Source organism: Amblyomma mixtum, chromosome 10, assembly GCF_055824585.1.
Source record: "Amblyomma mixtum isolate Tamu chromosome 10, ASM5582458v1, whole genome shotgun sequence".
In the NCBI taxonomy this organism is placed as follows: Eukaryota; Metazoa; Arthropoda; class Arachnida; order Ixodida; family Ixodidae; genus Amblyomma; species Amblyomma mixtum.
In genome coordinates this window covers 178,107,441-178,120,567 of record NC_143021.1, presented here as the reverse complement: position 1 = coordinate 178,120,567, position 13,127 = coordinate 178,107,441, and the positions used below count along the sequence as shown (strand labels likewise).

The 13,127-nt window shown below is 44.0% G+C and overlaps 1 protein-coding gene across 2 annotated transcripts in view; it reads right to left on the bottom strand.

Moving 5' to 3' along the window:
* Positions 1 to 13,127, bottom strand: part of stan (Protocadherin-like wing polarity protein stan) — a 58,610-nt gene that overhangs the window by 13,644 nt on the left and 31,839 nt on the right. For both annotated transcript variants that reach the window (XM_089563143.1, XM_089563144.1), the window contains exons 19-25: positions 12,317 to 12,820; positions 10,537 to 10,716; positions 9,721 to 9,820; positions 7,810 to 7,977; positions 5,398 to 5,518; positions 3,796 to 4,014; positions 445 to 665 (exon numbers count right to left, since the gene is read on the bottom strand). In XM_089563143.1, the coding sequence (XP_089419269.1) occupies positions 445 to 665; positions 3,796 to 4,014; positions 5,398 to 5,518; positions 7,810 to 7,977; positions 9,721 to 9,820; positions 10,537 to 10,716; positions 12,317 to 12,820 (1,513 nt within the window). The remainder of the gene's footprint in view (positions 1 to 444; positions 666 to 3,795; positions 4,015 to 5,397; positions 5,519 to 7,809; positions 7,978 to 9,720; positions 9,821 to 10,536; positions 10,717 to 12,316; positions 12,821 to 13,127) is intronic.

The following is a 13,127-nucleotide window of genomic DNA, read 5'->3' as shown; positions in this document are numbered from 1 at the left end:
GACCCTGACCTGACCTTATGGGCCACCTTGGTGTAGCACCATAGCAACACACCATGACTGCACTTGACCTTGACGCATGACCTTGACCTATGACCTTATGGGCCACCTTGGTGTAGCACCATAGCAACACACCATGGCTCCACTGTGGTTTGACCTCTAAATTGCTTGAAGGTGAAAACCGCAAGCGCTGCGAAGAAAGCCCGAGGTCCCTTAGTGAAGTTTTCGCTTCAAAATTCTTCGTTGCTACAGGTGAATAGCCAAGCAATTTTACCTAAGGAAGATGGATGTGCAAGCACTGGAAGCAGCTGATGCACAAGTATGCCACCAGGTGGCACCCCCAGGCCGCTTGCTCCAAGCTGTTCAAAACATTCACTACGAAGTTGTGCCCAGCTACATGGTGCTGTTTCCACTTCGTACATCCTTATTCAGTACAAGACAACTCACAAGTTGTGGGTAGCGTAGTGGTCGGCCCGCACTCCCACGGCCAGTCCAACAACCACGGCGGGTGCCCCATAGCCGAGGGAGTAGTAGAAGCGCATGTGTCCGTGGTTGACATCCTTCATCTCGGTCAGCATGCGATACAGGTGCACCGCATCCAACGAAAGCCAAGCGAAGACACACAGGAAGCCGTAGTGTAGCGAGATGGCCAGAAGCTTGCAGGGGAACTGGGCAACGCAAGACAGCGAAGCAAAAGTAACTCCTATCATTTAAGGGGCCTCAACGTACACTCCATCAAAAATTTTATCATGATGTCGCAGCTACACGATCCACAAAATCCAGGGAAAAAAAATTGTTGAAAATGTAAAGAAACTTCAGAGTTACGGCCATCTTACGCAACGAAACACAACTCCCTGGTTTTTCACAGAACACTCACCTCACTGCATCATGTACCCAGCCTCTGCAGGTCTTTACAGAGATGCATGCATGCGTTGGGGAACAGAAACATTTTTTTTTTCTTCCTTTAAATTTTTGTCCTTGTGATGCAGTGAACCTCCACTTTTAGCAGTATTGGTTCTACAATGTTTTCATCTCACTGTTTGACTTGTCAGAGTTCCTAGCTAATCATTGACCACATTTCCGGTCTGATGTGGCACTGCGCCTGCAATATACCCGGCAGAGTGCATGTGATCTTGCATTGAAATCTGCGCGCTTACTATCATAAAAAAAGCAATGTTTGGCCGAAATGATGAAGATGATGTAGTTCACACATCATTCCATTCAGGATATCTGAACCCATTTTTATTAGCTTCGTCGTCAGCCCAGTTAAGTCGACTGCAGGGCAAAGGTCTCTCCTATTTGTTTCCAATTAGTTCTGCCCTCTGTCAGGTGCAGCCACAATACCTTGGTCGAAAAGCTCCTTACTCCAACTTCTCCACTTGATTCTCTACTATACCCTGTTGTGTCTTCCTTTCATTAACATCTACTCTGCTATGTTAACAGACCAGTGGGCTTAACGAACCAAACACATTTTCAGTGCCCTTAATTCCTTTTCACTTCTTCGCCATTCACTGTTTTCTTGGGACATTTCGACGGAAAGAGAGAATGAGAGAGGATGAAAGAGAGAGAAAGAGAGGACGGGAAGAGAGACGGAAAGACAGAATGAGGAAAAAAAAACTTGTACACATTTAATGGAAACAATAGCAGATGAGAGCAAATAGTGAGAGAGGACCGTTCTAACAATGAACAACACTTATAAAGTAAAATGCATATGAAGCCATGCTTCCCACCCACATAGCTTTAAGCATTATTTTTGGACCCAAAATATGTTCGAATTAGGAGAAGTTCAAATTAAGGGGAGCCTTTTCAATGCAACCAATAATGACAGGAATAAAGCTTTGCTTCAAATAAACTGGTGGTTCGAGACAAGTGAGTTTGAAATAATGAGATTCCACTGTACATTGATTATGAAAATTTTCTGACTTTCAATCAGCTTTAATCTTTTTTTCCATTTGAAGGAACTTACAGTTCAATAAAATGATTTTGCACTCACCACTGGACTCGCGAAATCAACTTTCGCAACAAACATGAGAACCTGACGCTCATTCACAGCTCCTTTATCAATCACTGTCTTGAACTGCAGCAAAGTGCGTCATAAAACAAATGTCATAAAGTGTCCATTGGAACAGTATACATTCTGGCCCCCACCTGATATCAGCATGTCAGACAGTAAAGCTTCTTTCAAGGGGGGACGAGGGTCTTAAAACGACCTTTTTTTATTTATGGCTAGAATCTCATGAAATTTTGCACACATAGATATGTTTTTCTCTTCTGATTCCAAATATGTAATCATAATTGAGCTGGTGGCCTTAAATCTTACAAAGTCTAAAAAGTAATTTGGCAATTTCTTACGCAGCTTTAATAAACTTTCTCAACGCATTTTGTTGCTTTTAATTACTTGAATTGATAGCCAGAGAGTTCCCATACCCGGTGACATTCTTCGTTTTTCTCTAAAGGCATGTCATCCTGATATACTATGGTGAGAGTAAAAGATCACAGTATTTCACACTGCAACTCGTTAAGCTAATTGTAAATTGCTATCTATATATGTGGCCTAAACAAAAAAAGTAAGAATGTCATCAGGTATGGAAATCCTCTGGCTATCAATTCATGTAATCAAAGCAATAAAATGCAATAAGAAAGTTCATTAAAGTTGCATAAGAAATTACCTAATTACGCAGTAGACTTTAAGATAACTTTTGATCTAAGATGACCAGCTAAATTATGATAACATATTTGGAATCAGAAGAGAAAAACGCTTCTGTGCGCAAAATTTCATGAGATTCTAGACATAAATAAAAAGGTTAGCTTTAAGACCCCCGTCCACCCTTAATACCCGTGCCACATGGACAGATTTAATGCCATTAAGCGCTTACTGCCTCAAGTTTTAATGGCATTGATGTGGTGCCACATGCATAAATTTAATGGCATTAGCCTTACTGCCATTTGAGACCTGCTGAGTTCGCCACAACTCATTCGCCCGTGCAATGTGTACTCTCGTTCCCATTCCACACACAGAAAAGCATGAGTAACTACTTTCTAACCAGTAGCAAACGGTTAATTCGTAACTTTATGAGATGAAGCATCTATATATGCCGCGTTTTCGATGCGAAGATCGCCATTTTAACCAGCCTTTTTGACAGGTACTCTCGACTTGTGTGCCGACATGCGAGTTTATAGCTACTTTTTCGACTTGTAAAGCAAGAACAGCCGTATTTTCTGGAAAATCATTTTTACACTACATTTGAACAACATTCCCGATATATCTATTGTGCTCATTAGCACTGTTTACATTCAGATGAAACTTCTGACTGCCTTGCAAGTGCTATCGTCATCCTCACTTTCGATAATGGCATTAAATGTGGACGTGTAGCACCAACTCCGAAAATAATGGCATTAACAAATTTAACGACTTAAGCTTGGCTTATTGGCTTATTGGGGTTTAACGTCCCGAAGCAACTCAGGCTATGAGGGACACCGTAGTGAAGGGCTCCAGAAATTTCGACCACCTGGGGTTCTTTAACGCGCACCAACATCGCACAGTACACGGGCCTCTAGAATTTCGCCTCCATCGAAATTCGACCGCCGCGGCCGGGATCGAACCCGCGTCTTTCGGGACAGCAGCCAAGCACCATAACCACTGAGCCACCGCGGCGGGGCTTAAGGCGTTAAGCATTTACTGCCCTTTCTTGTGCGCGTGTGGCACGGGTATTACTCCTTGCCCACTGCAACTGACCAGCGTGACCTTTCCAGCAGTGCGAGTGTGCCACTGGTGCACTGCAATATGACAATGCCCACCTCCTGGTACAGCAGTGTTCGGCGCAGCTTGAGGGCCACCAGGAAGAGCAGCAGGGAGACGAAAAGGCAGCCGACGAGGTTCCGGTGGATCGCGTTGGAGTTGGTGCACGTCCCCCGGAGCAGGCTCAGCACCAGCCACGTCAGGAACAGCATGAAGAGGGCACCAACCAGGCCGGACCAGGCCACCGCTCCTTCCGCTGTCGACACCTCGGCCAGATGCTGGCAAGTGAAAGGCAATTAAGGTGTTGGAACGTTAAGCACTAGAAACAGGGCAAAAATTCAGGGGACACTTTGGCTCTCTAAAGTGCTGCAACGCGAAAGCCTTTCCTGCCGCACTGTTTGGCATTGATTTCTTTATTTTTTACCTTTTTAGCTTTTTTATTTCTTAAGGTTGTAACGGCCTTTACTCACAGTTGTGAAGGCCGGTTAGAGCGGGCAAGGATAAGTCCGGTCCCAGAACTGTTCACGCTCTCGTCTCGCGCCGCACATCGGCTCTGCTGCTTCAGCTGCCGATCGTCGTCTTCTCGTCTCGCGCCTCGCGTCGGGTCTGCTGCTCCAACTGCTGATCATCTTCCTCTTTATAGGGTTTTTAATCTTTTGTTTATTTCGTTTTTATTTGTTTTTTTTTTAAATTTTTATAACCTGTTATGTTTTTTAATTTTATTTTATTTTAATTTTTTTCTTAACTATTTTTTATTTCCGTGGGTGACCTCATTACTCCAGATCTGCGCACTCTGACGTCATAACCATTTCGACCAACCGAAAAGCATGACGCTTCTGCTGACAAGCTTCTGTCGACAACCTTCTGTCTACAGAATTCATTCTGCGTTTGTGCTGTCTGAAGCACGGAAGAAACTTCTTAACAAATCCCGTCCATCGACGGCAATGATGAAAGTAACCAAAATATCTTTCTCGTCATTTTCAGATGCTTCGCCCTTTTGCACCTAAGTATCACGGAGAAGTCACTGCAGCGGCTGATTGTCGCAGCGTTTTTACGCGAATCGCTGTAGTTCATAGATGTTTCGCCCCCTTGACCTTTCGCACCCACAAGGAAACCTCAGCGATTGTCCTCGTTATGTCGCTCCCTTCAAGAAGGGCTGCCTCAAATTCTAGCGTGCCGTTTCTATTTTTGTTGTTGTTGATGACAATAATGCTTCGCCTTCTTTCAGCTAAGCACTGCAGAGAAGCCTCCATGGCGGGTGACTGATGCTTTTCATGTCGCATGTCCTCACATCCGGCCAACTTCTATGTTTTTAACATCTGTGGTTGATCAATGGACGTGTTAAACGGCCAAAATTTGTCGAAATTTTAAACGTAGTAGCAGGGAAGTTGTGTTATCCAGGAACGCATTAACTGGGTGAAATACTGCGTAACTGTATGGGACATTTTAAATGTTCACGAATTGCAGCGTACGAACCGGGAAACCGTTTCAACCGGGAACATATCAACGAGGTTTTACGTCCTGTATTTTTTACGCAGAGATCGAGGCTAACCTCTTGATGTGGCCCAACAATGTAATGCTCGGACCACACTTAACATACGGAATAGTGATTGCACACCATCTTCGCACAAAAGAAAGAGTGAACACTAGAGCGCTCTCACCTCTCGACTGACAATGTCCGTCAGTACAGCAAAGCTGCTGAGATGGTCACAGGAACAGTTGACGTACGTAGCATCGAGCCCTTCAACCTTGCAGCCACGGCTTGACCATTTCCCACGACCACTTCAGATGAGAGAAAACATGTACATTTCAATGTCAGAACAGAAGACTGCAAAAAAAAAAAGAAAAAGAAAGGCAAAGAAATCTGTTCTCACCTAACACAGCAAGTGCCAATATGATTCATGTTTAAAGCCCTTAGTTTTCTGTAATTCCATGGGAACTCGTAGATATTAGTATTATTTGCAGTATTATGTCTTAGCAGTTACATTAATTTTATTTTACAATTGTATTGTATTTGCAGACATCAATGGGAATGACAAATGATGAGAAGTTGCTTGAATTAATCGCATGAATTCCCTTGAAAGGTAGGCCCTGGTAATGAACAAATTGCTGCCGATGCCTTCACATGCTTGATCCCCCATGCGCTCAACCATGCTAGCGCGTCAAGCGCTGCTGTTCTGGAAGCAAAGAGCTCACATGCTTCTATGGGAAGAGTCACAACACTGGTGCCTGCCAAAAGCAATATTACTGCATTTGCTCGAATATAAACTACCAGTTTTTTTCCTTAACTTGTTTTTTTCAGAAAGCACCTAGCATTACATCTGAAACCAAGCTCTAAATATTAAGCAATTTTTTTTTTGCTCTGTTCTCCGAGACGCCCACAGTGAGCTCTGCCACCAGGATGGTAAGCTGAAGAAAAAAGCCAACTTCTCTACTACCTAGAGTCATCGAGGCGAAGCGTGCGGCATGCACTGGCGAGAGAGAGAGTTGCTACAAACGTGAAAAGAAGGCAATGCAGGCCACGAGCAAGAACAGAAAGCAGTGAAAGAGCCATTGGGTTGAGGGAAAGGGTAAAAGAACGAACACGCATAGAACTGTGCAGCACGAGTTCTAAATTCACTGAATTTAAAATATTCCGCTGCAGAAAATTAGGGGCCTTATTAATGCTACAAGATTTCAAAATATATTCGATTGTAATGTGCTATACTAGGGCCATAAATGGATGACAAGAGTCAGCTTCTTGATGCAGCTAGGGTGCTTGACATTACCATTCTGATCTCATAACAAAGTGAAAACAGCATCCATAATTACAACACACTGCCCTCAAGCTTGGTATAAATAAAGTTTAAACTATAATATTTTACTTCTGCACAGATAAGCTATAAGGTTATGCTCACAGGCTAGAGCAAGACAATTGCTAATGCAGAAATTAGACATTCAGCTTACTACATTCTTTCTTGAACTGCTATGGATTATGCTTACTATTGTTGTTCCTCTGATCAAATGTGATAACAGCCAGCACATCTTTTGTTAAGATAGACATCATGACCAAATATTCAAAAGAATGCAACTCTTGCTATTATTACCTTTGTGACTGCCTGTTTTTCACAAGCTGAGGTGGTTGCAGAGCCATTGTTACAAAGGTTCCGATTTTTAGCACCGGGAGTATGTGTGACACATCATAATTTTATGCGCGACATGAAAACTAGCTTTACCTGAGACTGCCCATCACATTTGTGATTCTGCTATGAGAAAGCCAGCAAGCACTGTGAACACGATAAAACCAATTTTTAGTTTTGCAGTCAACCATTGAAAAGGAACAATAATAACTCACACACTGTCGTGGAAGCTCATTGCGGTAGTTATTTAGATGAAAAGAAGACTGCCTCACAACAGTCCCCTCCAAAAGCGCCCTACAGCCCACAGAGACTGCCTCACATGTTCACATCATCATCATCATCAGCCTGACTATGCCCACTGCAGGGCAAAGGCCTCTCTCATGTCTCTCCAATTAACCCTGTCCTGCGCCAGTTGCGGCCAATGTATCCCCGAAAACTTCTTAATCTCATCCGCCCACCTAACTTTCTGCCGTCCCCTGCTACGTTTGCCTTCTCTTGGAATCCACTCCGTTACCCTTAAGGACCAGCGGTTATCTTGCCCTCGCATTACATGCCCTGCCCAAGCCCACTTCTTCCTCTTGATTTCAACTAGGATATCATTAACGCGCGTTTGTTCTTTCACCCACTCCGCCCACTTCCGATCTCTTAACGTTACACCTGTCATTTTTCTTTCCATAGCTCGCTGCGTTGTCCTTAACTTAAGCTGAACCCTCTTAAGGGTTCAGCGGGTTCACATGTTCACACTGAACTTTAAAAGGTTGTCAGGGTAGTGAAGCAGTTCAATTACAGTGGCTCATTAACATTCCAGTTGTATTGTCCTTCGTAAGGCTGAAATCTTACACACCAACTCGAAGAGCAACAACTGTTGCTTGAATACTACTCACTAGCTCTTTCGCATGTCCAGTACTGTTATGCAAGGGTGATTCCCATTACTGCCACCACGGTTAGGCTCACCTTGAAGAAAACATCCAGAAGACACACTGTGGGTGTTCACCACGTGATCGAGTCCTTGGGAAGTGGAAGCGAACTTTGATCTGGCCAACGGGTGTGCCGGCATTCGCAGGCTGGACCACCAGTGTAGTCACCGGACTTCCGAGCGCCAACTCGACGCCAAACTTCTGCCTGCAAGTTGAAGAAAAATAGCATGGCGCCGTATTACGATGCAGTAAAGCAGAAAAACATGCATAGACATATACTGAAAATGCCTTCAACATGCAGGCATTATAACATAGGCCACATGCACGTTCAGTCCTTGGTGCTATACGTGGCTATGGAAGCAACTGCAGACAGATCCACTAGGCGCGTTTCAAGGTGATTGACAAGTAACTGAGGGGACACTCCAATTTAGGAAAGAGTTAATCAGTAAAAATTAATAAACATGCAAAAATAATTAGAACAAACATAAACAAAAATTAAACATTTGATATTATTAAAAACAATACTTGAGTAATCTCTCAATAAAAATAAAAAAAAAAGTTCGTAATAAAACAATGCGATTGGCTCTTTGTAGCGGGGGCAATGCTTGTTTCGCAGTAATGGGCACGTTGATTGCTGAGAAAGCTGGAATTAAAGATGGAAGATTTTTTTTTTTTCCTACCGCTCAATTAAAATTTGCGATGACTGCAGATGCTGTCAGTAACAAAAGGAACTCGATTGTCACCGTTCAGAAGTAAATGACATTGTGGTCTATCCACAGGGATCTGCAACCAAAGATCTACTGACGTCGTTGCGCTTCACTTGTAATTCACAGCCGGTGATAAGTGTATTTAATGCGTTAGCCTTTCGTACCTTATAAAAGCTTTGTTTTCAATCAGTTAGCCTGTTAGTTATCAGGATGCAGTAATCTGTCAATAAAGGCCGGCTTCAACTGATCCCTTTAAAGGGGCCCAGAAACACAATCTTAGTTGACTGTGCCAGTTGATCGCATACAGTGAGTTATAATGGTGCTATTAGCGTCGGTAACACCGCATATATTCCGTTTTTTAATATTTTACTGTCCTCCGAAAAACAAATTCATGGCTCTGATGGTGTCCCCACACAGTGGTGGGTTTTAGCAGTGGATATGACATCACCTGGCGCGAGCTTGATGATTGGACAAACAGTAAATATTCTGCAACTTGTGTAAATATAGAGACACATTTTGTCACCTGTCGGTGTTTTATATTAGAGCAACTAAAACGAACTTGTCTGTCTTAGATGAAAGCCCTGCAAAGCAAGTAAAATAAAAAATACACCACCAGGGGCTCTGGCATGAAAACGACGCTGCCAGTCTCAGCAAGAACGAGTTACAGAGAGCAGGCAACCATGGAGTGCAAACTTCCGTGACGGCTGGCTGTTTTGATTGGTTGGGCCAGGTGCCGTCATTGGGAGAGCGAAATGGGAGTGGGAAGCCCCGCCAAAATCGAGTTGAGGGCAGTGTTTTGTTTTCTTGTATTTTGAAATTTCATCACTGAATAACTCCCGTTGCTGTGCATCGATTCCTGTAATTCTTTTTAAGTCAGCGTCTGTGTGACATAAAGAATCCACCTGAAGTATAGCCGGTATCCCCCCAAGCAGTGTTTCGCGGCCCCTTTAATGGCACAAATGAAACAGTTAATGGCAAAGCTGCAGGCACAACAGACATGACAAGTGCATGTGGCTGGTTCTGCTTCCAACTACCAGATGCCGCCAGAATCACGATGCCCAAAGCGACAGTGATTCTGCTGCTCTGTGCCAAGGATTGGGTTTTCCCTCCTTCACTGTCTCACTCGAGGGCTCATGCCCTATGCTTGCGACAGTGGATACTCGACAAATAAGCTACCTATTTGAGCCACCGAAAGTTACGCAGTATGCACACTTGCAAAGAAGCAAAATCCTGCCACCCACCTGATAGTTTGGTCATAAGCAGCCGGAAAGAGTCCATCCAGGTTTGGGTAGACACTGTAGACAACAACTGCTTTCTTTCCAAAGCCACGTGGAGGTGGTTCTGGAATAGTTTAAAAAATGTAAGGCACCAATTTTTCCAAACAATTCACTCAAGCCACAATGGGCGTGTTTCACAGATAATCAAGAAGCACTAAGACAGAAATTTCTAACATTTATATGGTAGGGGTTGTTCTTAATCTTTACAGCTTTGGGGAACCTCAGTAGCTTTCAGAAGACGCTGATGAAACCCACATACCTTGGCTTTCACCTCTATCTGCCTAGCATGCACGCACGCAGATGCACGGCCTCTCAAAAAATGCCCAAATTCAATTAGTGATAACGACTGGCTGTATAGTAAACAGTCTGCTATCACCAATTACAGTGCGGTTAGTCCCACAATAAAGTGGGTAAAAAAAAAAGATTGTGGCTGATGCATGCATGAATTAGGCACTGGGGAAACCACAATGCACTCCAAGGAACCCAAACCGTTCCAAGGAACCCAGCCTAAGATGCCCTGGTTTACAGTATTTCTCTGCCTGGCACTTTCAGTCAAAAATGAGAACCCAGCATCCTAAATGATCTCGCCAACAAATGGCACTACTTTATGTAGAAAAAGCTTGCATCAATACAGAATGCCAACAGCCCCTTTTCGAGCTTAATCTTCCGCAATCCACACAAGACTTGGAATGTGACTTTGTATGTTTGCATTGTGGTTTACCTGGCTGTCTGCCGGGGCAACTAGGGCATGTAAAAGTGGGTTTGCGTCTTGGCACTTACCAGACTTTGCCGAGATACCAAGGGAGGCCAGCGAAAGAGACACGGAGGTGATTTCAGGATTGGGCTTTCGAAGCACGTAGTTGTTATACTTTGGCAACCAAATGGATGGCCCCTCTGAGGCTCCGTGCTCGATGAAGGAACCTTTGGTTTCTGCTGGAGATATTGTGTCCATTCCAAGAACTGCATGAAAAAAGAGTTCTTTTTTAGCTCTGCTGGTCAGCGAGCTTCCCTTTGGAAAGGTTAGCTGCAAGCATGCTTTCCAGCAAATACGCAGTGAGACTTCATCATTAACTTTTTTTCGGGTGGAACAGGGCAGTACATCTTTTTGCAGCAGACATAGCAAGTACTTCATGCTTTATTAATTAAAATAATTTTCACCATGCTCAATGCAGTGGCTCTTAGATGGCTGCATTTCTATGTCAATGCAGGCACAAATGAAAGTGTAGCAGTTAAACCACTTCATCTTAAGAGATGCCATAGATATCTCCGAGAAATATTGGAAAAAATATTACACTAGAACCCCTCTATAGTAAAGCAGCTCGGAGCAGCAAAATGCTTTACTGTATCAGTGCCTTTACTATACCAGCTGTTGGTGATGGCATGGCTTTGGCTATACTCTCTGGCTGCTTACTAAGCATGAAGTGTTGGTTTATAAAAGAAACACTCAGAAAAACCTTACATCCTGCTCTTATTGTCCCATTATGTGATAATTATTTATTTTCAGCTATCACATGTTATCACGTTATCGACTTCGTTTACATATTGTGGAAGTACCACACTTACACGAATACAACACGGCTACGAAAATAAACAGAGTTTGATTCCATGCGAAATCTAATGCTTTACATGGTCACAGCATCGTATTCCGTGGCCTCAGCATCATTTAAGAGGCAATAGTTAAGAAATGCGTGCGACACAGACTAGTGCGGCAAAAGCGCTTATGCATTGCCGCTGTGTGGTAAGAATGCATGTCCTTTTCATCCCTTTTCTACTCCTCAATGCACTTTTACTGGCTTTCCTTTCTCAGCGACTCACGCCGCCTTCTTTCTACGTTCGTAGCTAGGTCTATTTTTTCCGTGCGCGCCGCGCGCTTTATCTCATGCCATCAAGGCGTCAAAAAAGTTGGCTTCTCCTCGCGGCTCTTTAGCTAGGTGGTGAAGCCACCTCATAGAGCGCCATTTTATCGTGTTCGGAATCTATTTGCGTCGCGATCGTAGGCTTTATGTGAGTCACGTCATCATTCAGCGGGAAGTACATTGCCGCGGCCAGACGCTCGTTACTATAGCTGTTTCTCTGAATAAAAATCTTTACTATCACCAAAAAAATATGTACAGTCCTCTATAGAAGGCGAAATAGGATCGCAGCATCACTTTACTATATCCAAGTTGTTACTATAACCGAGTTTAAAATAGCGACGCTCTACTGTAAATGGTTTGAACTCTACAATGACATTCCCACTTGAATTCTTATGGCTCCAATAAGGAACTATATTATCTGCTTTGTTCTGTGTTTTCGAACCTGTGCACATTGAAAAAATTTGATTAAAATTTATTCTCTAGCTCTGTTTTGTTTTTTTCACCAAATTTCACTGCAACTGTAACGTTTTTTTTTTCTCTTGCTCTCTTCCCCTAGTGCTTTGCTGACATAAGTACCTCTCGTCCTTATGTAAAGTAAGAAATGATTAAATAAAACTAAATGAGATGACTGACAGCTGTCAGTCCCACGCAAAACATTTTCACCATGCTACCTGACACACCACGCATAGAAACAGCAAACTTACCAACATTTGGAGCCGAGATTTCAAACGGTTCCGTGAAGGTGTCCTGCCGGCTCAAGGCGAGCGTGTGGCCGTACTTCTCGAACATCTTGAGCAGGTGCGCCGGCCCCTGGCCTGTGAGCGACACAACGCGCTCCCAGTGAGCTGCGTAACGCGTATCCAGGATGACGCTCGCTGTGTTCACCAGGTTCCTGATGAAACCGCGGTCTTGTCGGTGGGTCAGGTTGAGCCCCGCCTGGTGGTTCTCGTACGAGAGCACGTGGTGCAAGAGCCGGGAAGCCAGCAGAACGTCAGTTCCGTAAAGGCCAGCAGGGTCAGAGTGCGTTGTGTTGGTGGCAGTACGAAGCTGCTTGGCCACGCGGACGGCGCTGTACGTGTTGAGCGGAAGCTTGTCACGCTCCAGGACGCGGAGCTGCTCCGACAGCGGCACAAAGGCGTCGGAAACACAGTTGAACATGTCCGGCTCCAGCCAGCCGCTCTCCTGGTCGCACAGGCGAGTTGCTTTGCCTGTTAAAAAAGTTGAGAGAAAGAAGAGATGGAGATTCTAAGAGGCAGCAATAAAAATATTTATCAAATTTTGAGAATTTTTCAAACACATTTCGGGTCATCATTTTCATAATGCACAGAGCGCCACAAATCACAATGCCGTACACAGTAAAGGACAACAGCATGGCTTAGAGTATACGACAAAAGAGCTTCAATTTCAGTTCTCTGAAGTGAGAAGCTTTGTCATCTAGATGTGTGATGTGGCACATGTTACACAACACAGGAAACTTGTGGCAATGGAAAGTTGCTCCACTGTCTACTCAACTCA